A 24,648-nucleotide genomic window follows, 5' to 3' on the forward strand; every position below is an offset into this window, starting at 1 on the left:
TTAAGTTTGGTGCCCTGTAATACCACTGATTAACTGGGGTTCACGCAGTGTTCTTATTATCTTTGTTTACCCTTGCTCCCACCTGCCCGCTGTGTGACCTTGGAAAAGGCACTTAATTTGACTGCGTCTCAATTTCCTCATCTAAAAAATGGAAATTCAATACCTTTTCTCCCTCCTTCTAGCATGTGAAACCCACGTAGGTCAGGGACTGTGTCCTACCTGATTTTCTTGTATTTCCCCCCAGCACTTAAAAAATGGAATTTCTGGGGATCCCACTATTTACATTTCCCTATCCAAAATAGAGACCTCTACTCTCTACGCTTTGTTTCCTCTCTTTAAGATAGTTTTCTACCCTTCACAAGGCATTATCTATAATTCAGTATATTGCTGCATTCTCTGCTATCCTCAGATCCTTTATTTTGAATACGGTACCTAATTTGGGGATGGAGGAATTGTTAGAAAAACTGTCGGACTGAAAGTTTGCTTAGATGCATCCTCTACTTAGAGGATACTTAGTTGCATCCTCTCTTCAGTGCCCTGAATCTTTGAGGAGCAGTATAATGGGAGTATAATGGAAGGCACAGAGTAAGCACTTAAAAAAATCTCATATTATTATTATTAGCACCATTATCATTACTATTTTTAGTACTGCAACTCAGATTATATATTTTGCTCCCGTAATGCCAACCACCGTGCCTCGTTCTTCTCTCACATGCCATCGACCCCTTGCTCATGCCCTCCTTCCTGCCTGGAACACCCACTCCCTTCATATCCAACAGACCCCACCTCAGAGCCCGACTAAAATCACATGTCCCCCAGGAAGCCTTCCCTGACTAACCTCTCCATCCTTCCACTAGGATTTCCTTCTTTACTGTGTCACCTTTGCAGTTGGTCCTTATCCCCTAAGCACTCACTCACTCCACCCCCACAGCACTTATGGATCTAAACTTACGCTTGGTGGGTCCCTTTACAAGTAATTATTTTAATGCGTGTCTCCCCTACTAGATTGTAAGGACCTTGAGGGCAGGGATCATATCTATTAAATGTATTTTATTTCCCCAGGCAATTAGCATAGTCCTCTGTACAAAGCAAACACTCAACAAATACCACTGATTGACTGATCAATTGATGCAGAACTTTCCGAATCCGTTTTAGAGGGCCATCTCTCTGCAAGAACTTGAATCCTGGGCTACTGAATCGGTGGAAACCCAGAAAGCCACATCTGGAAACCTGAGGGATTTTCATACCGAACCAGAGGATGGCGAGGTCAGTGACAAGCCTCCCATTCCAAGCACTCAACCCCCTCGACTTGGTGAAATTCTTAACTAATTGATCCCTGACCAGACACACCGAGACTATACTGAGTCTGAAAAATATTCTGAAAGGAAACAGGAGAAGGGGGAAGAAAGGAAAGCTTCCCAAGAGGAGTACAAAGGAACACAAACTGAAAGAACTGTAAAATATGTTCCTACTTTAAAACATGCTGTTCACATACTCCCTCTCTCTCCACTTCCCTCTTTTTTTAGTCACAGAGGTATTTGGTTTCTTATTCGAGCTTCTAACAGTCATATGGGGCTGATGAAGGAAGGTTCTGTGCCGAATGTTAATTGTTTTGTTTGTTTTACTCCCTGTACAGTCCAAGCACAATCCCGTATGTGCTTAGCTCATTTTGTATGACTACCGGGATGCTCAGACTGTTAAAAAATTAATCCAGGGGACCAGACATTCAGCGTGACACAATTTGGTTTGTGTGAACAGCAGATGCAGGCTATGGTTTTGGGTCTGAGAGGTTTATGAGACAGATGGCTTCAGAACCATCAGCCCTAGGCTCCTCAAAGATTCAGGGCCACGGAGAGAGGACGCTTTATCTAAGCAAACTTTCAGTCTGACAGTTTTTCTAACAACTCCTCCATCCCCAAATTAGGTACCCAATACAAAATAAAAGATTTGAGGATAGCAGAGAATGCAGCAATATATCGAATTATAGATAATGCCTTGTGAAGGATAGAAAACTCTCTTAAAGATAGGAAACAAAGGGTAGAGAGTAAAGGTCTCTATTTTGGATGGAGAAGTATAAATGGTGGGATGCCCAGAAATTCTATTTTTTCATCAATGTTTTCATGAATGATCTGGAGGAGGAAGTGTTTGGTGAAATGCCCAAGTTTGCAGAGGACAGTAAGCTATTCTGGGTAGTTAAATGCTGTGCTGATCAGAAATATCTGCAGGAAAATGTTAGGGGGTGGGGAGGAAAGGGGCAGATCAACTTCAAGGTGAACAAGGGCAAAGTAATTTGTTAGGGAACAAATTATTCAAAGGTCTACATGGGCTGTGAACTATTAGTCCTGACTTTTGGAACTAGACTGTTGGAGACGTTGGTCGCTTTGATTAGTCTCAAATATAGCAGCAGCAAAAAAAGTAAAAAAAAATGCTGACCTTCATCAGGAGGGACAGTGATAAAAAAGATAGAGTTTTTGCCATTAATGATGATAGGATTAATTCAGAACTTTCTATGTGCCGAGCACTGTCCTAAACAGTGGAGGAGAAATAGAATAATCGAGTTGGTATAGTCCCTGTCCCAGATGGGGTTCACATTAGAGGGGGTTTTTCTCCATTTCAAGATGAGGAAACTGAGGTGCAGTTAATACTCTTTGTGAAGGCCATGGAGCAGATAAGTGGGAGATCTGGGAGTAGAACAACATTCTTTGACTTCCAGGTCCATGCAACAACAATTTGTGTGCAAACCCAATGGCTGGATTTCAGAATACTGATTTCTTGTATCCAGTCTCATATGAACCCGGCAGGGCATTTCACTGTTAATGGCACCTATCCATCATCAATAGTGCTTTTTGCATATTTACATAAAATGTATATATATAGCATTTGTTAAGCACAATATATATATATATATATATATATACACACATACATATATCCTTCATATTCATTGAAGACATTTAGTACAGAGTTTTACACAGAGTACATATACTATGTGTGTGTGTGTGTGTGTGTATGTTTAAATATATATATAGCATTTGTTAAGCACTTATGGAATGCCAAGCACCATACTAAGCACTGGGTGATACAAGACAATCAAGTCAGACAGAGTCCCTGTCCCACATGGGACTTAGAGTCTAAGTGAGAGGGAGAACAGATACTGAATCTCCATTTTAATAATAATAGTAAAGGTATCTGTTAAGCACTTACTATGTGCTAGGCACTGTACTAAGCAGTGGGGAAGATAAAAGCAAGTCGTGTTGGACACAGTCCCCGTCCCATGTGGAGCTCACAGTCTCAATCTCCATTTTACAGATGAAGAAACTGAGGCCCAGAGAAGTGAAGTGACTTGCCCAAGGTCACATAGCAGACAAGTGACAGAGCTGGCATTAGAGCCCCGGTCGTCTGACTCTCAGGCCTGTGCTTTATCCAGATGAGGAGACGGAGTCACAGACAAGTTTAAGGACTTGCCCACGGTTAGAAAGCAGGTAAGTTGAGCCTGGGCTTGGGAGTCAGAGGTCATGGGTTCGAATCCTGGCTCTGCCACTTGTCAGCTGTGTAACTGTGGGCAAGTCACTTAACTTCTCTGTGCCTCAGTTACCTGTAAAATGGGGCTTAACTGTGAGCCTCATGTGGGACAACCTGATTACCTTGTATCTACCCCAGCGCTTAGAACAGTGCTCTGCACACAGTAAGCGCTTAACAAATACCAACATTATTATTATTATGGTCTCTCATCAATCTCTAAATCTTTTATGCAGAAACTGAACAGGCTTTTCAGTGATTGGCCATGTCGGTCTGAGAATGAGACGTCACCTGGGACATTTCCATTCAATCAGATCAGAGTTTTACTATGAAGCGGGTGCCCAAACACGTCATTTCCCATATAGTGATTGGGAAATGAAGAAATCTATTAGTACCAACCGTGTGAGGGAGGGGAACGTCGTGGTCTGCAGATTAGAAAATGCATCCTTGGGAGCTCAGCTTCCGTTATACGTAATATCCAACTCAGGGCTGACTCAACCATAAATTATTCTATAATATACTATATTATCTATAATTGCTCTTATAATATATGTGTCATTATAGTCTATATGGTTATAGAGAATATATAATACAGCCTATCAGGTAATATATATGTCAAAATGACTTGGGTCAACCTTGAGGTGAATATTATCATTATTATATTTCTTAAGTCCTTATTATGTGCCAAGCACTGTATTAAGTTCTGGGGTAGATAGAAGATAATCGAGTCAGACACAGTCCTTGTCCCATACGGGGCTCACAGTCTAAGTAGGAGGGAGAACGGGGAATATCCCCATTTTACAAATGAGAAAACTGAGGCATAGAGAAGATAAGTGACTTGTTCAAGGCCACACAGCAGGCAAGTGGTGTCGGTGGAGCTGGGATTAAAACACAGGTCTTCTGACTCTTTCCTCTAGGCCACGCTACATCTCATATCAGGCTGCTTGGGGAAAACGAGAAGGGGCATTCATTCATTCATTCAGTGGTTTTTATTAAGCGCTTACTCTCTGCAAAGCGCCTGGGAGAGTACAATACAAGAGAAAACAGACACATCCCATGCCCACAACGAGCTTGCAGTCTGGAGCGGGCATGAAAGGCAAAGGTGAATCACCGGCCAGGAGCAGAAGCCGGAAGGATTCAAGAAGCGCCCCTAGATATACCATCCTAAGTCATCACCCACTTGATCTACGCGGTACCATGACTTCTGGTCCACGAGTAGGGGAAGGGATGAATTTCCAGGCTGAACCTTGCACCTCTTAATGTGAGCGCAAAATAGAACAGCCCATATTGCCAGGAGTAATAAACCTGGCTGCTAAACTCCCCTGAAAGGCAGTGAACATTGGAGAGAGATCTTATTAAGCACTATGAGCCTCTGGCAAATTAAATTAGTTTAATAGAATCTATGACTCTGGCACCGCAAAGGATTTCACGTGACACAGAAAATCACATCGGAGCTACTCACAACGTATTCCTTCAAAAAAAATCAGCATTCGCACACCTGATGGGCTGCTGAAAGGGAACACGCATTATACTTCCAGGATCACTCTATTCTAGATGCCCTAATTTTCACTCTCAATCCTGGCAAGCTTTTGAATTGGAGGTCTATTTACTTACATAAATTCAACTGACATTAATTAACACATTCGCTTTTATTTGCATAATCACTGCTAAAACTTTATGGGTTAATGAGACTTCATGCAAATTAGATTAAAGAGATTTAATTTGGGTTCTGATAACCTTACTAATTTACATCCCAAGGTGGAAATACATGCTGTATTATCCGCTCCTTCCAACGTCCGATTTTCCCCTGCAGTCTATTTGAGTCCCTTCGAGTGCATCCAAATAGTTATACTCATATCCAAGCCACCTCTCTCTTTCTTTTTTTCCTTCTCTCTCCCTAGTCTCCAGCTGTAAATCCTACTGACTGCATTCGGTCCTTCACTTCATTCATTCAGTCATATTTCTGGAGGGCTTTCTGTGCGCAGGACACCGCACTAGGCATTTGGGAGAGTACAATATAACGGTAAACAGACACATTCCCTGCTCAAAACAATATCCAGCGTGGATGGATGATGTCAGAATTTGCTCAGGCATCGCAACAGGGAGGGGGGATATTTAGGGAAACGAGGGGTTAGTCAGAGAAGGAGATTTCTTAAAGGAATCCATCTCCCTAACAAATTCATTACCACTGGCTCTAAGGAGCTCAGTTACCTAACCTCGCTAATCTCCCACCACAAGCCAACCTACAGATTACACTCCTTCGACGCCAACGTGATCACTGTACCTTGATATCGTCTGTTTTGATGTTGAGCCCTTGCTTACGCCCACCCCAAGCCGGGAACTCCTTCATATCCAACGGTCCACCATCCTCCCTACCTTTTTATTAAAATAACACCTCCTCCAAGAGGACTCCCTGAATACCCCCTCATTTCCTTAACTATTCACCCTCCCTTCTATGTCACCTATGCTCTTGAGTCTGCACCCCTTAAGCAGTTCGATATTCACCCCATCCCAGCCCCATCCCACTTGTTAACTGATCTTCACTTTTCCGTACCTTTCCTCTCCACTAGACGGTTAGCCCCTTGAGGGTAGGAATTGTGTCTACCCACTCCCTTGAATTGTACTCTCCCAAGTGCTTCGTTCAGTGTTCCACAAACGGTAAGCATTAGGAATGTCACCGCTTACTCTTTTATTGTCCTTCTCCAAGTGCTTAGTACAGCATTCAGCACACAGTAAACGCTCAATAAATACGAATGAATGAATAATATCGATGTGAATATTTTGAATTTGAATAATTGGAATTTTTATAGTCCTTATTAAGCACTTGCTATGTGGCAGGCACTGAACTAGCTCTAAGGGAGCTATGAGCCCGTTGTTGGGTAGGGATTGTCTCTATCCGTTGCCGAATTGTACTTTCCGAGTGCTGAGTTCAGTGCTCTGCACACAATAAGCGCTCAATAAATAGGACTGAATGAATGAATGAGCTAATCAGGTCCCACGTGGGGATCACAGCCTGAATCGCTATTTTACAGGTGAGGTAATTGAGGCATAATTAAGTGACTTGCCCAGGGACACGCAGCAGAAAAATGGTGAATCCGGGATTAGAATCCAGGTCCTTGTGATTCCCAGGCCTGTGCTCTTTCCACTAGGCCATGCTGTTTCTCAAATGACTGACACTGTAGTTTTGCCTCCTCCTTGCAGATATTTCCACATGTTTTAGCCTCCATATGAGGTTTTTATTGCAAAATAGGAATGACTGAGGTGGTACTTTGAATGTCTGTCAATTCCTCCAAAGAAAATGTAAATACCCACATTTCTTAATGTTTCAAAGCGCAATCATCTCCCACGTCCTTCTGCGTCTCCCTGACTTGTTCCCTTTGCTCTTCTCCCCGCTCCCAACCTCACGGCACTTAGGTATAGGTCTGTAATTTTATTTATTTGTATTGATGTCTGTCTCCCCTCTTCTAGATTGTGAGCTCATTGTGAGCAAGGAATGTCACTGTTTATTGTTGTATTGTACTTTCCCAAGTGCTTAGTACAGTGGTCTGCACAGAATAACTGCTTAATAAATATGATTGAATAATAATCGATTGAATGAATGAATGAATGAAGACAAGGTAAAATTAGTGAAGAAAATGACCTAAATTGCCTTATTTTAAAAGATCATCCATTTGGAAAGGTAAAGGGAGAGGATTTGTGAAATGGAGGAGTTTAGTGTGGTATAAACAGAGCCAGTCTCAGAACTGAACTAACGGATGTGAAACACAGCAGCGTGGCCCAGTGGAAAGAGCCCGGGCTTAGGAGTCAGAGGTCATGGGTTCTAATCCCGGCTCCCCCGCTTATCAGCTGTGTGACTTTGGGCAAGTCACTTCACTTCTCTGTGCCTCAGTTACCTCGTCTGGAAAATGGGGATTAAGACTGTGAGCCCTACTTGGGACAACCTGATTACCCTGTATCTACCTCAGCGCTTAGAACAGTGCTCGGCACATAGTAAGCGCTTAACAAATACAAAAAAACAAACAAACAAAAAAAACCACACTGGAAGCATAACAGCGTTATACAGAACTCAAGCTATCATTTTAGGGCTTTTTCTTAGGCTTAAGTTGCTCCCCATGAGTTGTTGGGGTGTCCCAAGGTGACCCTGGGGTATCGACCATCTCAAGGTCAAATGCTATCTCGTGACCTCCGGAGCCAGCAGGCGGAACTCGGAAGTGAGGGTGGGATACCGCCCCCACACCCGAAACTGCCAGATTGACAGCCCAAGCTGGGAATACAGAAGGTGCCCCTCGCCCCCGTGCCAATCAAATTCGGAATGGAGGAGGGGGGAGGGCAGAGATTGGATAAACTGAGGCCATAAACTGGAATGGCTTAAGGGCACAGGTGAGAAATACCTGCCAACTCTAACCTTCCGGGCAGAGGAAGGAGACTTGCCGGCTGCAGGTCGCCTCTGCCCAGAGGGTGAGAAGGCCGCTCTGCCTGCACCGAGTGAGGAGCGGTGGGATGGGTGAGTGTCCCGTCCCGCTGAGCGCTCTTGGGGTTGGAAGCCAGATGATGCACTATGGGTAGGTGATGCTTAAATGGATTTGCCGTCTAAGTGGGCGCCTCCCGAGTGGGACGTGAACATGGTGGGGGCTAGCCGCCTCACCGAGTGTGAGTAGCACATAACTGGATTTGATGCCTAAGTGGGTGCCTACCCAGTGGGACGTGAACAGGGTGCGAGCTAGTTGCCTCACCAAGTGCGAGTAGCACATAAGTGGGTAATGTGTAACTGGGTTTAACGCACAAGTGTATGTAACTCATAACTGTTTAACGTATAAGGGTGTGTAACTCATAAGTGTATTTACGCATAAGCGTATTTAACGCACGGGTGGATTCCTCCTAGGTGGGGTGCGCACATGGTGGGAACTAGATGCCTCACCATGTGCGAGTAAACCATAAGTGAGTTCTGCCTGGTGGGCCCGGGTGCCCGGCCACACGCGAGTAACATACCAGTGTATTCCTCCCGTTAGGAAAGCTCTAACACCATATTCCTCCCAAAAGCGAAGATTTAAGACCACATTTCTCCCAAAAGGGAAGGCCGATTTGTCACATCTAAATAACTAATTAATTCACTTTGCCCCGCAGAATAAATTTATACAAAACTCAGGTTTTCCATCCCTGGCCTCTCTTTCTCTCTCTCTCTCTCTGCGCCGATTCCGAAAGAACCTGTCCCCGGCGATGGGTGACAAGGGGTAAGGACAAATTGTCAAATTTCCAAGAATGTGAAGGATTTGTTCTCATAAAAAATAAACATTTTAGCAGTAAGAGATTTCTGTAAAGCAGCCCATCATCTTTGACTTCAGGATGTCACCTCCTCCAAGAGGCATTTACAGGACCCACGGTCCCGTGCATATTGTACACACAAAAAGACCACCCCTTGTCAAGCTTTCACATTTACACCCCCAGAGCTGTTTCCTCTTTTGTCTCCTAGTCTCTCTTTCCTCACAAAGCTTTTGTTCAAAGGCAACCACTCCCTTTTTGATGGTAGCCCACCACAGTGTCTAAGCTCAGCATTTGTAGAATACCGTACCACGGCAATCAATTCCACTCACCCACTAGTACTTTCCACCACTACGCAAATGCACCAACACTGAAGAGTTCATATCCCGATCCTGTATTTTGCTTTCCATATTGGAACACTGCGGTCCCTGGACAGCTCGTTTAATGGAGTTCAGAACCAAATGGTGATGGCATTTGAAAGCAACAGAGATAAAGTGAGCAGACAGGGTAGGTTTATGGCACAGTGATGCTATAAAACAAAAAAAACCCCATAAATCCCAGATGTATTCCCTTCATTCCAAAGCCCAAACCGAAATGTTTATTATTTGAAAAGTGAGCTCCTTGTTATAACGCAGCAGATGGTTCTGTAGTTAACATAAGCGCCTCCAGATTTCCAGGCTATGGGTTGAATAGCTCCACTAAGCAGTGGTTAATAGGAGTTCTCAGTCAAGTCCTCCAAGCAGTGGATAGAATAATCGATATAAATGAATGCAATATGTTGAGAATATCTGCGTCCTTACCTGTTCCTCAAACTTGGCACCACCCGCTGGCAAACAATTGTCGTGGTTGAGTGTTTTCCACCGTTTCCCAATTCCTGCTTTACGTCCCAATGCTGTGGGTCACTTGACTTCATGCTGAGGATATTCACTCCCTTCTTCACCTTGGCCCTGCAAGGATCAACGATCGGAAAACAGTGATTAAAGCCTAATCCATTCAGTGGCCACTCGTTTTGAGATTAAGCCTTTAAATTCTGTACAAGAGTATACGGAATGGTCTGTGCAGATCTACTCAGCCAGAACGAGGGATGCGCGGCACGGTGTTGCTTACGCTGTGCAAATCTAAATTCACGTGTCTGTTATATTGCTATATTGAACCCTCCTAGATGCTCAGTATAGTGTTCTGCATGCAGTAAGTGCTCGATAAATATGACTAACTGATTGACTTGAAAAAATCAATTTTTACTTCATATAGGCAATGATTCATTCATGCATTCACTCAATCATATTTACTGAATGCTTACTATGTGCAAAGCACTGTACTAAGCACTTGGGAGAGTACAGTATATACCAATAGACACATTCCCTGCCCACAATGAGCTTCGAGTCTAGAGATGAGCTTACAGTCGAGAATTACCAGGTATCAGTGCTCTGGGGTCCTGGAGGGTTGTGGCATGGTGTTAAATTTGGTAATACGGTATTTTATAGAAAAGAACAGGATTTTTTTGAGCACAGGGACCCAGTGAATTTGCCCCGCGAATGAATAGGGTCATGTACTTTCATCTGGATTGGATGGCTTAACCAGTCAGCAGTGAGAAGCAGGATGGCTAGCGGATAGAGCACGAGTCCGAGAGTCAACAGGACTTGGATTCTAAGCCCGACTCCGCCACTTGTCTGCTATGTGACCTTAGGCAAGTCACTTCACTTCTCATCTGTAAAATGGGGATTAATACTGTGAGCCCCATATGGGACATGGACTGTGTCCATCCTGATTAATGTGTATCTGTCCCATTGCGTAGAACAGTGCCTGGCACATAGTAATCACTTAATAAATACCACCCCCCCCACCAAAATTCCCTATTGACACACCTCCATTTTGCAGATAAGGGAACCGAGGCACAGAGAAATGATTTGCCCAATGTCACAGAGCAGGCAAGTGGTAGAACCGGTATTAGAACCCAAGTCCTCTGACTCCCGGCCCCGTGCTCTTTCCCCTTAAGTAGATACAGCTACACTCTTTGTGGAGAAATGTTAAAGTGTGCTCGTATATCCCCAGGAGAGAAAACAATTACTTTTCCAGCATACGCTCAGCTCATTGGACCCTTCTCGGTAAAATCACATCATCTGTTTATAGCATACGGCCGTTACCCTGCACGGTCAGTCAGTCAATCACATTTACTGAGCACATACTGTGTGCAGAGCGCTGTACAGTGCGTTTGGGAGAGTACGATATAACAATATAAAAGACACATTCCCTGCCCACAGAGAGCTTTCGATCCGAACACACTGCAGCACTTCAGACCCTGTGGCCGGGTGGGTTCATGGGCTTTAGAAAAGGATCAAAATCCAGGGCTCTGTCGAGCACTAAGACCACCTTGGCCCTGGAGTTCCGTTTGCCTGTGGAAAATTAAACCTGCACTAACACGCCAAGTGAGGTGTCTGTATTGACTAGGAGAAACTAGCACCAACATGTCTAGAGGTTCTGTGCACCTTCTATCTCTGTGGTTTGAAACGCTTTGTGAAAAGTTGGGACTTGATATTGAGCTGGTGGCATTTGGATTTTGCTCAGGACTCCAGTTTGCACTGAAGCTACAAATTGTTCTTTCCACTTTACAGTTCAGATTAATAGCAGGATTCTTGTTGACGGCCTCAGTGACTTTACCCTACTTCAGTCAGCAGTACCGTGTCACTATAGGAGAACAAAAGGCAAAGGCTGAAAATCCACTGTGTTAACAAACCATCCCGTTTAATGAGGACTATGGGTTTTTACATCCATGAGATGGCAGAGTCATTTAAAGCAGAAAGGTCTTCAGGGAAAGCAGGTTACGCTTCCGAAGAAAAAAACAATGTTGGGATGGCTGGGATTTGAGTACCTGGGAGGTTTAGTTTCCAAAATAGATATGTAGGTCTGAGCAGTCGAGATGCAGGCTGCCTCCCTGCAACCGACAAGAATCTGTGTTTATAATCAGTCAACTGTATTGAGCGCTCACGTTGCGCAGAACACCGTACCAACTGCTTGGGAGAGTACAATGGAAAGGAGTTGGTAGACATGTTCCCTGTCCTCAAAAAGCCCACAGTCTAGAATGGGAGACAGACATTAAAATAAATTAATAATAATAACGATAATGTTGGTTTTTGTTAAGCGCTTACTATGTGCAGAGCGCTGATGCAGCAGGCAAGCGGTGGAGCTGTGATTGTCATTATTATTAATAAATGTAGTAATAATAATGATGGTTTACCATGTGCCAAGCAGAGTACCAAACTCTGGGGTAGGGAGCAGAAAATCAGGTTGGACACAGGCCCTATCTTACATAGGGCTCACAGTCTATCGGGGAGGGGAACAGAAAAACTAACCCTATTTTGCAGACGAGGAAACCGAGCCACAAATAAACTAAGTGACTTACCCAAGGTCACACAGCAGGAAAATGGTGGAGCTGGGATTAGAAACGACTGCAATGGAGTTGGGAGACACACTCCCTGCCCTCGAGGAGTTTACCATGGTGTATCCTTGAAGTCCACGCACCCCAAAAGAACAGGCCAAATAGCCCAGCTTCCCAGGTCTCGATTCCCGCTAATAATAACAATGATGCTGGTATTTGTTAAGTAAGTGCTTACTATGTGCAGAGCACTGTTCTAAGCGCTGGGGGAGATACAGGGTAATCAGGTTGTCCCACGTGAGACTCACAGTTAATGCCCATTTTACAGATGAGGTCACTGAGGCACAGAGAAGTGAAGTGACTTGCCCACAGTCACACAGCTGACAAGTGGCAGAGCCGGGAGTCGAACTCATGACCTCTGACTCCCAAGCCCGGGCTTTCTCCACCGAGCCACGCTGCTTCTCTACCCACCTAGGCCTTTGTTTCTAAAACTGCTGTGCAGAGAGAGAAGCTGCAGCTCTAGTTTACGGCCGGACGGCCTCGGCATTTTTTGAGCCAAGACTCCGGCTTTATCACTTCCGAGCTAGAGATGCTTGTTGTGGGTTTATGCAGCCAGATGTCACTCTAAGGGAGGATGCTTCATTACCAACGAACTCTGCTGCTCATTTGGAGAGCCTTCGGGGAAATGGGCATTCAGCAGATTATGTTTTTCCATCCAGGAACCCTGGAAGGATGCATTCTGGGCTCTGCCCGAGAGCAAGGCGTTTTAATATTGCATTTTCACGTACTGGAATATACAGATGCTGGCACAGGTTACTTGTCAACTACACTGGTTGAACGTGTCAACCGGTGCCGTGATTGAAAGGCCTTAACCGGCTCGCCCGTGATGTGGAAACTAAGTCTTGGAACCCACTTGATGCCCATGTGCCTCAAGGGATTTCCCAGAGCAAGTGACAGCAATAACTCACGAGAGCAAACGCTCGTCACACAGGAAAAAGTAAACCCAGATAATGAAAGGTAGGCTGGGCTCTTAGGGTATGTTTCTTAAAATACTCCAGCCAGGTCATAGACTGCAAGCTTTCGACGCTGTAAGCTCCTTGCAGGGAGGGGATATGTTTACGAAATTCCTTATATTGTACTCTCCCAGTGCTCTGCATACAGTAAGCACTCAAGAAATATGATTGACTGATCGATCGATAAATTACTGATCCTATCTTTGGACTGTCTAGAGGTAAATCAGATGGGTAACCGACCTTATTTGAGTTCCTTTCCCCTCCTCCCCCGCAACAAAAGGTATAAAAGAACAATGCGCTAACCGAAAAGGCAGTTTTAATGCGCCATTATAATTAGTCCGTCAAGTCTGCACCCTCTACCAAAGCTGCTCTGGATAGCCATTAGAAAGTGATAATATCGTTGGTATTTGTTAAGCGCTTACTTTGTGCAGAGCACCGTTCTAAGCGCTGGGGTAGATACAGGGTCATCAGATTGCCCCACGTGACGCTCACAGTCTTCATCCCCATTTTACAGATGAGGGAACTGAGGCCCAGAGAAGTGAAATGACTTGCCCACAGTCACCCAGCTGCCAAGTGGCGGAGTCAGAATTCGAACCCATGACCTCTGACTCCCAAGCCCGGGCTCTAGAGGGTACCTCGCTCTACATCTCTGCATCTAACACAACTAACTCCTGCAATAACATTAGCCATTTGCATGGAGTAAATGGTTCATAAAAACGCACCCACGGTGGCTTTTCCCAAGATGATCGTCCTGAGTGTCAGAATTCCATAATGCTCAGCTAACCTTGCAAATGACAGATGGGTGCAGACTGAGTCAGTGAGTCCACGTTCTGTTCCACTCCGTCCCTCCAGCAGGTCACACGTGGACGCACCCCCACGTCCCCGCGCGCAGACACGCAAACGCATTATGAGCGTATAAGTCTATATTTCATGATACCTGTAGTGACCTTAAGGTCACTGCCCTCTGCCAACTACTTTTCTGACGTATTGAGCGGCTCCTCCAGACTGCAAGCTTCCTGTGGGCAGGGAACCCGCCTGCTAATTCATTCAATAGTATTTATCGAGCGCTTACTATGTGCAGAGCACCGTACTAAGCGCTTGGGATGAACAAGTCGGCAACAGATAGAGACGGTCCCTGCCGTTTGACGGGCTTAATTCTGTTGTATTGTGCTCTCCTGAGTGCCTAGTACAGTGCTCTGCACATAATGCATTAATTCATTCATTCAGTAGTATTTATTGAGTGCTTACTATGAGCAGAGCACTGTATTAAGCGCTTGGAACGGACAACTCGGCAACAGATAGAGACAATCCCTGCCCAATGACAGGCTTACAGTCTAATGGGGGGAGAGCATTTGTTAAGCGCTTGCTATGTGCACAGCACCGTTCTAAGCGCTGGGGAGGATACAAGGTGATCAGGTTGTCCCACGTGGGGCTCACAGTCTTAATGTCCATTTTACAGATGAGGTAATTGAGGCACAGAGAAGTTAACTGACTTGCCCAACGTCACACAGCTGACAAGCGGCAGAGCTGGGATGAATAATAATGATAATGTTGGTACTTGTTAAGCGCTTACTATGTGCAGAGCACTGTTCTAAGTGCTGCGGTAGATACGGGGTCATCGGGTCGTCCCACGTGAGGCTCACAGTCTTCATCCCCATTTTACAGATGAGGGAACTGAGGTCCAGAGAAGTGAAGTGGCCTGCCCACAGTCACACAGCTGCCAAGTGGCAGAGCGGGGATTCGAACCCATGACCTCTGACTCCGAAGCCCGTGCTCTTTCCACTGAGCCACGCTCCAGGTCCCCCAGGGTATTGGTAGGCAAAAGCAGCGGCGTGGCTCAGTGAAAAGAGCACGGGCTTAGGATTCAGAGGGCACGGGTTCTAATCCCGGCTCCGCCGCCTGTCAGCCGTGTGACTCCGGGCAAGTTGCTTCTCGGTGCCTCGGTTCCCTCGTCTGTAAAATGGGGATGAAGACCGTGAGCCCCACCTGAGACAACCTCCGTATCTACCCCGGCGCTTAGAACAATGCTCGGCACATAGTAAGCGCTTAATAAATACCAACATTATTATTATTAAAGCGGGGCTTTGGGTTTTGCTGGCCGAGGGGAGAGGAGGGTCTGGGATGGAGGGTCCCACTGCGGCTGAAGAGCTCTCTGACTGCCTCGGGCAGGCTCGGTGCATGACGGGCCGGGTTTAAAAGCTGCTGCGGAGACATCTTGGTCCCTCTTCACCTTGAGCCAGGAGAGATGGCTGGTAAGCGCAGCCTGATCTCTCCGCGCCCTCTGCCAATTCTGTAGGCCGGCCTCCATGGGAACGAGCTGCGGCCCCCCTCCGCCCCACCGAGGAGACCCCGTCCCGTCCTGCTTTCCACCGCCCCAGTGGGAAAGAGAACGGCACCTGCGGCGAGAGGTCTCATATAATTTTAGGAAGGCGAGTGGCTGCGGTAGTTGGCATTATGGCTACGCGTATATTATGGACACTGAATCACCGGGAGCCTGACATTCTGCTCCTCTAACGACAGTTCCCTATTGACGTTTTTTTTTTTTTATTTTGTGTACTGTGTACTCATCCCTGTTCTTATGCTGATTTCATGTTTTATTATTCCGTTGCCCCCGGACCGTCCGGTCCTCTCCCCAACCTTCATTCACGGGTTATGAGACCCTTGAAGCAGCGTGGCTCAGTGGAAAGAGCACGGGCTTTGGAGTCAGGGCTCATGAGTTCGAATCCCAGCTCTGCCACTTGTCGGCTGTGTGACTGTGGGCGAGTCACTTCACTTCCCTGTGCCTCAGTTCCCTCATCTGTAAAATGGGGATTGAGACTGTGAGCCCCACGTGGGACGACCCGATTCCCCTATGTCTACCCCAGCGCTTAGAACAGTGCTAGGCACATAGTAAGCGCTTAACAAATACCAACATTATTATTATTATTATTTGAAGGACGGGGTCCGTATCTAGAACGGTGCTCGGCACATAGTAAGCACTTAATCAATACCATAATAATTATTACCGATTCCCAGTTCTATACTCTTTCCCAGCACTTAGTACGGTGTTCTGCACACAGTATGTGTTTAACAAATTATATTACTACTACTAACACTAGGAGATTTGAATTTAGAAAGCGATACAAGAGCGATTCGAAAAGGCTTCCAAACCAAGGTAAGGCTTACCGTCTTCATCTTCGAATTTTCTTTTTAGAAGGTATCGCTTGGCTCTTTCCTGACTGCATCAGCCCCCATGCTGATTTTCCCGCCTCCAGCCCCTCCCCACTCCAGTTAATACTTCACTTGGCCGCCCGTATCAATTTTCCGAAATAAATCACGCTGCGCACATCTTTCCACTCCTCAAAATCTTTCCAGTGGTCACCCACCCATCACTGCTTCAGACAGAAACTCCTCACCACAAGCTATAAGGCAGTCAATCGGTTCCCTCCCCTCCGTCCTACCTAGCCTCGTTTCTCTCCCACTGAAAACCCAGGCCGAACTAGATGGTCAAGGTTCTCCCCGCTACATTATAAGGTGCTTGAGGACAGGGATTGGGAGTATCAACTTTACTATAACGTATTCTCCAGAGCACTTGGTGCGCCCATCGATTACCACCGATCGATCGACAGACCGCACATCTGACTCCTTTAACAACCAAACTACTTCTTGTGCCTCATCTCTTTCACCGTCGATCCCTTGGTCACAACCTCCCTCTTCCTTAAACCCCCTCCCTCTTCGAATCTGGCAAACGCACTCCTCATCTTGGATGCCCTAGTAAAATCTTACCTCCTCCAGGAAGCCTTCCTTGACTAACCTTTTATTTCCCCACCCGAATCTCCCTCCTTAGTGTGTCACGTACACATTGAAGCCTGGACCTATTAAGCACTTTGCTACTCACCCCAACACTACCCCGCCCCCAAAGCTGTACCTATTTTTATACTCCGCTGCTTCTTTCATGTGTAATTTATTTTAATGTCTGTCTCCGCTCCCAGATTGCAAACTTCTGGAGAACAGGAATCGTAGCTACGAACTCTCCCCCCCAAATGCTTTATAAATTGCTTCGCATACAGGAAAAGATTCAATAAACAACACTGATTGATTGCTTTTCTGTTTGCTCCCGTGCACATAGCTCATCATTCTATCTGCATGTGATTCTTTCGGTTTTAGCCATCTAATATCAACAGCAACCAGTTCATATGGGACGCACTCGCGCTCTCCCAGGACAGTGAAACGGAGGCAATGCAGAGTTTAGAATGCAAACTTTTCCAAGTCATTTTTACTTTTTCATCTTCCTCAAGTTAACAAATACTGACCCCTTTTGGCCACTGCACTCTGCTGTCTCCAATTTTCGTGTCTTTTCCGCTCCTTCAGACCTTTCCACTCGCAGCTCATTTAATCTAAAGGAATCTGAATTGAAGATAGAATACAGAGCCATCTTCTCTCGGGTCCCACCGTACCTCTTCACTAGGAACTGACCACTGGTGAAAAACTGAATTGGTCTTTTTTTTTTTAATATGGTATTTGTTAAACACTTACTATGTCTCCCCCAGTTAGACTGTAAGCCCGTCATTGGGCCGGGATTGTCCCTATCTGTTGCCGAATTGTACATTCCAAGCGCTTAGTACAGTGCTCTGCACACAGTAAGCGCTCAATAGAGACTACTGAATGAATGAATGTACTGAGTATTATCTAAGCGCTGGAATACATACAAATAAATCGGTCTGAATCTGAACGGAGTCGTCTCTGTTTGGTTTTTGTTTATTTGTTTTTTAAACAAGAGGAATGTTCTGTTAATAATGTTGGTATTTGTTAAGCGCTTACTATGTGCAGAGCACTGCTCTAAGCGCTGGGGTAGATACAGGGTAATCAGGTTGTCCCACGTGAGGCTCACGGTCTTCATCCCCATTTTACAGATGAGGTAACTGAGGCCCAGAAAAGTGAAGTGACTTGCTCACAGTCACACAGCTGCCAAGTGGCAGAGCCGGGATTCGAACCCATGACCCTCTGACTCCCAAGCCCGGGCTCTTTCCACTGAGCCACGCTGCTTGTCATGAGCTCACCTAAAATAAATTCCTCTTTGGCTAAAATAACTCCCAAACCGCATACCAGCTAGAACATACCGTGGCTATCATCACCAAAAGGAGAAGGGGATAGCGTGGGACCTAACGGCTAGAGCATAGGAATAGTCGTCGGGAAACCTGGGTTCTAATCCCAACTCCACCATTTTGCCTACTGTGATATTGGACAAGTCACTTGGTTTATTTGTGCCTCAGGGTCCTTACTCGTAAAATAAGGATTAAATACCTGTTCCCCACCTACTTAATAATAATAATAATAATGTTGGTATTTGTTAAGTGCTTACTATGTGCAGAGCACTGTTCTAAGCGCTGGGGTAGATACAGGGGAATCAGGTTGACCCACATGGGGCTCACAGTCTAACTGTCCATTTTACAGATGAGGTAATTGAGGCACAGAGAAGTTAAGAGGCTTGCCCAAAGTCACACAGCTGACAAGCGGCAGAGCCGGGATGAATAATAATAATGTCGGTATTTGTTAAGTGCTTACTATGTGCAGAGTACTGTTCTAAGCGCTGGCGTAGATACAGGGGAATCAGGTGGTCCCACGTGAGGCTCCCAGTCTTAATTCCCATTTTACAGATGAGGTAACTGAGGCACAGAGAAGTGAAGAGGCTTGCCCACAGTCACGCAGCTGACAAGTGGTGGAGCTGGGATTCGAACCCATGACCTCTAACTCCCCAGCCCAGGCTCTCTGCACTGAGCCCTGCTGCTTCTCTATACTATAAACCCCCTGTGAGGCACGTATTATATTTCTGCTTGTTTTGATCCGCTCGTGTCGTGTCTACCCCACTTCTTAGCATGGCATTTGGCATATAGTAAGCACTTCATAAATACCATAAAAGTCACCACATCATTTCTAGCCTCACCAATTTTGATTTATTGCTCTCTGATGATGACCAGGTAAGCAAGGAGCAGTAAGGCTTAATGGAAGGAGAATGGGCTTGGGAGTCAGACGACCTAGGTTCTTCCCCTGGCTCTACTGTTTGTCTGCTGTGTGACCTTTAGCAAGTCATTTCACTCCTCTATACCTCGGGCACCTCATCTGTAAAATGGGGATTAAGACTGTGAGCCCCATGAGGGACATGAACTGTGTCCAACCTAATTAGCTTGACTCTACCCCAGTGCTTAGTACAGTGACTGGCGATAGTTAAGTGTTTAACAAAAAAACACTCCCACTAGTATTTATGTATTCATATTAATGTCTGTCTCCCTCTCAAGACTGAAGGCTCGCTGTGGGAAGAGAACATAATAATAATGATGGTATTTGTTAAGCAATTAAATAGTGTTTAACAAAAAAACACTCCCACAATTATTTATGTGTTCCTATTAAGGTCTGTCTCTCTCTCTAGACTGAAAGCTCGCTGTGGGAAGAGAACATAATAATAATGATGGTGGTATTTTTTAAGCAATTAAATAGTAAGTGTTTAGCAAAAAAACACTCCCACTATTATTTATGTATTCATATTAATATCTGTTTCCCTCTCTAGACTGAAAGCTCGCTGTGGGAAGAGAACATAATAATAATACTGATGGTATTTGTTAAGTAGTTACTATGTACCAAGCACTGTTTTAAGCCCTGTGACAGAAACAAGGTAATCAGGTTGCCCAACACGGGGCTTACAGTCTTAATCCCTTTTTTATGGATGAGGTAAATGAGGCCCAGAGAAGTGAAGTGACTTGCCCAAAGTCACACAGCTGACAAGTGGCAGAGCTGGGATTAGAACCCACGACCTCTGATTCCCAAACCCGTGCTTTTTCCTCGAAGCCACGCTGCTTCTCTATATGATATTTGCTTAAGTGCTTCCTATGTGCCAAGCACTGTTCTTGACATCTGACTATTCCCTTCACCTAGAAACATTATTACCATTAGCTTCACTGAACTGGGACTCAGTTCTCCTCTAATCTGAGAGATTTCAGTCTCCTCTGGATTTTCTTCTCCCTCCTATTCTCTAACTGTGGGGATTCCACGAGGTCTTGAGTCTGCCTTGGGTCCTCTGCTCTTGTCGTACCTTCTCTTGGTCTGGGAGCTTATCGGGTCACGTGATTCCAGCTCCCAAATCTAGGGAGCAGTGTGGCCTAGTGGAAAAAACCCAGCCAGGGACTCATGGGACATGGGTTCTAATTTGGGCACTGCCACTTGCCTGCAGTAGGACCTTGGGCAAGTCACTGAATGGCTCTGTTTCCTCATCCATAAAATGGGGATTCAATACCTGTTCTCCCTCAGGTTGTAAGCTCCTTGGAGGACAGGGACTGTGTCTGATCCACTTGGATGTACCACTGTATTTAATATAGGACTTGGCTCATAATCAGCACTTAACAAATATCACAATTATTATTATCATCTCCACAGTGCCTTCCTCTGACCCACTGAACACGCTCTCATCACCTTTTGCCTCCAAGACACTTGCACAAAGCTATCCTGCCAGCACCTTAGAAATCAATAGTATTTATTGACGGTCTAGTACAGTGAGGTGCCCGTGAGCATGCTTAGCAAACTTTCCTGGGTAAACCAGGCTAAAAGAAGGTAGAAAGTCCCACGTCTGCATCAGCCAAGCCAGAAGGGCTCCTGTTGAAGAAACGGAATCAAGCCACTCAGTTTTGTTCCCTCATGGTTGGTCCAGTGAGCCCAAGTGAAACCCATTCCCTCCCAGGAACAACATTTCAAAGGCGAGTCAGCCAGTAACACACTTGGGCCACAGTGAGCTAAACGCAAGTTGGGAATGAAGAAAACCGAAAGAAAAACAGGAGCCTATTTCCCCCTATTAGCCAAAGCAACTCACACGGATGCTTTTCATCTCGAGTGTCCAGTCAGTCCCTCAATTATTTTGGTCTATAAATAGAAGGTATTAGGGCAGCTTGCCCATCAATATTTGATGTTACTGACCTAGTAGCTTAAGCTTCTAATAAGTCTTGGTATAAAACTAAATTTCCCGGTGGGGAAGTTAATATCTTTTCCTAAGAACTGGTTAAAGAATTATTAAAAGTTGAAAAAAAATCCCCAAGGGGTCTCCGTTATATATGTGGTGCTGATGATGTCTTTTTAGGGAAGAGGAATGAGGAAAAAAATGCTTCCTGAGTCCACATTCAACATCTACATTCTGGTATAGAGAAATTCTGCATATTTATAATGGACCCGCTTGCACTGGGGGGAATACTTAGCTTGTTCAAGACGACTGGTTCAGCTCAGAAAGCAGATGACCGTATTAAAGTGTGAGGGGTTATACCAACGACTCTTGGTCCTTGGAATAAAAGAGGCAAAGATGATTTAATGTAAGTAAGCTCCTCACAGACCTAAAACAAGGGGCTGTAATAAAGGCCGGCTTGATTTCTCACCTTTGTAACTGGAGAAGGCTATCTTGATCTACTTTGGACATCCATCCCCAGGTCAGAGTTTATACAGAAAAATTTTCCCCGAATAATAAGAAAGGAACAGTATGATTAAAAATTCGAATTGTCTGACCTCCATTCAGGGTCTTTATGAGGATCAATATCTCAAACGCTTTGATTTTTTTTTTTTTTAAAGAGAAAATAAGTTGCTCCCACTAGGGCTGCCAGTTCTTGGCAGAGGGTTGGGGAAGTGGGAAGGTTGGCTTCCGTCCCCTTCACTCCACGGGAACCACCCTCTCAAAGGTCAACAGTGATCTCCTTCTTGTCAAATCCAATGGCTTCTACTCCATAATAACGTTGGTATTTGTTAAGCGTTTACTATGTGCAGAGCCCTGTTCTAAGCGCTGGGGTAGATACAGGGCAATCAGGTTGTCCCACATGAGGCTAACAGTCTTAATCCCCATTTTATAGATGAGGTAACTGAGGCCCAGAGAAGTGAAGTGACTTGCCCACAGTCACCCAGCTGACAAGTGGCAGAGCCGGCATTTGAACCCATGACCTCTAACTCCCAAGCCCGGGCTCTTTCCACTGAACCATGCTGCTTCTCTACCCCATCCTAATCCTCCTTGACTTCTCAGCTGCCTCTGACACTGTGGACCACCCCCTTCGGCTGGACGCGTTATCCAACTTTGGCTTCACCGATCTTGTCCTCTCCTGGTTCTCCTCTTATCTCTCTGGTGGTTGGTTCTCGGTCTCCCTCGTGGGCTCCTCCTCCCCGTCCCATCCCCTAACTATAGGAGTTCCTCAAGGGTCAGTTCTTGGTCCCACTCTATTCTCCATCTACACTCACTCCCTTGGAGAACTCATTCGCTCCCACGGCTTCAACTACCATCTCTATGCGGCTAATAGCCAAATCCACATCTCCAGCCCTGATCTCTCTCCCTCCTCCAGTCTCTCATCTCCTCTTGCCTTCAAGGCACCTCTTCTTGGATGTCCTCTCGTCACCCCAAACTTAACATGTCCAAAACAGAGCTCCTCATCTTCCCACCCAAACCTTGCCCTCCCCCTGACTTCCCCATCGCCGTAGATGGCACCACCGTCCTTCCTGCCTCACAAGTCCGTAACCGAGACGCTATCTTTGAACCCTCTCTGTCGTTCAACCCACATATTCAATCCATCACTAAATCCTGTTGGTCCCACCTTCACAACATCACTAAAATCCACCCTTTCCCCTCCATCCAAATTGTACGCTAATACAATTATTCATCCTATCCCACCTGGATTACCGCGTCGGTCTTCTTGCTGACCTCCCAGTCTCCTGGCTCTCTCCACTTCAGTTCCGACTTAGCTCTGCTGCCCAGATCGGTTTTCTACAAAGGTGGTCAGGACACATCACCTCACTCCTAGAAAACTCTAGTGGTTGCCCATCCACCCCTGTATCAAACGAAAACTCCTCACCATTGGTTTTAGTGGCCTCCACCACCTTGCCTCCTCCTACCTCACCTCATTTCTCTCCTAGAACCCAGCCCTCACACTTCACTCCTCTGGTGCTTTCTCACCGTGCCTTGATTTCGCCTGTCTTGCCACCCTAGTCCATGTCCTGCCTCTGGACTGGAACACCCTCCCTCCTCAAATCTGACAAACAATTACTCCCCCCTCCCTTCAAAGCCTCATTGAAGGCCCATCTCCTCCAAGAGGCCTTCCCAGACTAAGCCCCGCTTTTCCTCATCTCCCACTCCCTTCAGTATCGCCCTGTCTCGCTCCCTCTGCTCTTCCCTGCTTCCAGCCCCACAGCACCTATGTACTTAGCTGTAATTTTATATATTTGTATTGATGTCTGTCTCCCCCACTCTAGGCTGTAAGTTTGTTGTGGACAGGGGAATGCGACTGTTTATTGTTGGAATGCACTCTCCTAAGCACTCAGTACAGCGTCCTGCGCACAGTAAGTGCTCAATAAATACGACTGAATGAACTAATAAAGGAATGAATGAATGGAAGATCCCAGAAAGAGGGAGGTATGCAGACAGCATCTCCTGGAACTATTTTTCATGAGCCAATTCTTCCTGCTGCATAAAATCTACCAAAGCATATTCTCTGAACAAACCACCTCTTCCTCCAGCTCCTCTAATGTTAACCTTCTCATTGTACCTCAATCTCCTTTATCTCGCCACAGACCTCTCGCCCCCATCCCGCCTCTGGACTGAGATGCTCTCCCTCCTCCTATCCGACAGAGAATTATTCTCCCCAACAATCACTCTCCCCACCCTCAAAGTCTTATTAAAGGCACATCTCCTCCAAGAGGCCTTCCCAAGTCCTCCTTTCCTCTGCTCCCATTCCTTTCTGCATCTTCCTGACTTGCTCCCTTTATTCATTCCCCCTCCCGGCCCCACAGCATTTGTGCACATATCTGGAATTGATTTTACTTCATCATATTAATATCTGTCTCCCCTCTAGCCTGTAAGCTATGTGTCTATTGTTATATTGTACTCTTCCAAGTGCTTAATACAGTGCTCTGCACACAGTAAGCACTCAATAAATATGACTGAATGAATGAAAGGAAGCATTCCCCTGTTAACCCTCACTTCAATATTATTATTATTATTAATAATTATTTTCATTATATTAGCAAGTATATTAGTATAAGTAGTTGCATTCATAATAATAATAATGATGATATTTCCTAAGTGCATAGCACGTGCTAAGAGTCGGGGTAGATACAAGATAACCAGGTGGGACACAGTCCTCGTCCTAGATGGGATTCAGTCTAAGGAGGAGGGACAACAGGTACTGAATCCCCATTTCCCAGAGGAAGAAACTGAGGCACAGACAACTTTAATGACTTGCCTGACTATGGCTCCTCTGTTGTCAAACCAAAGAAGAAATTGATGAAACCACTTCCCAAGTTGTGTTAGCGATAATAATAAATGTGACATCTATTAAGAACTTACAATGTGCTGTATGCTGGGGTAGATCCCGAATGACGGCAACGGGCACAGTTCTCCCTACCCACCTTATCTCCATTTTATAGATGAGGAAATCGAGGCCCAGGGACATTAAGTGACTTGCCCCAAATCACGCAGTGGACAGCGGAGTAATGTGT

The 24,648-nt window shown here is 45.6% G+C and overlaps 1 protein-coding gene across 1 annotated transcript in view; it reads right to left on the reverse strand.

Moving 5' to 3' along the window:
• The window catches only part of LOC100077095 (transmembrane protein 132C), a 427,350-nt gene that overhangs the window by 186,808 nt on the left and 215,894 nt on the right, over positions 1-24,648 (reverse strand). The window contains exon 3 of the mRNA XM_029058125.1: positions 9,579-9,725. Coding sequence (XP_028913958.1) covers positions 9,579-9,725 — 147 coding nt within the window. The remainder of the gene's footprint in view (positions 1-9,578; positions 9,726-24,648) is intronic.

This window comes from Ornithorhynchus anatinus, chromosome 2, assembly GCF_004115215.2.
Source record: "Ornithorhynchus anatinus isolate Pmale09 chromosome 2, mOrnAna1.pri.v4, whole genome shotgun sequence".
Classification (NCBI taxonomy): Eukaryota; Metazoa; Chordata; class Mammalia; order Monotremata; family Ornithorhynchidae; genus Ornithorhynchus; species Ornithorhynchus anatinus.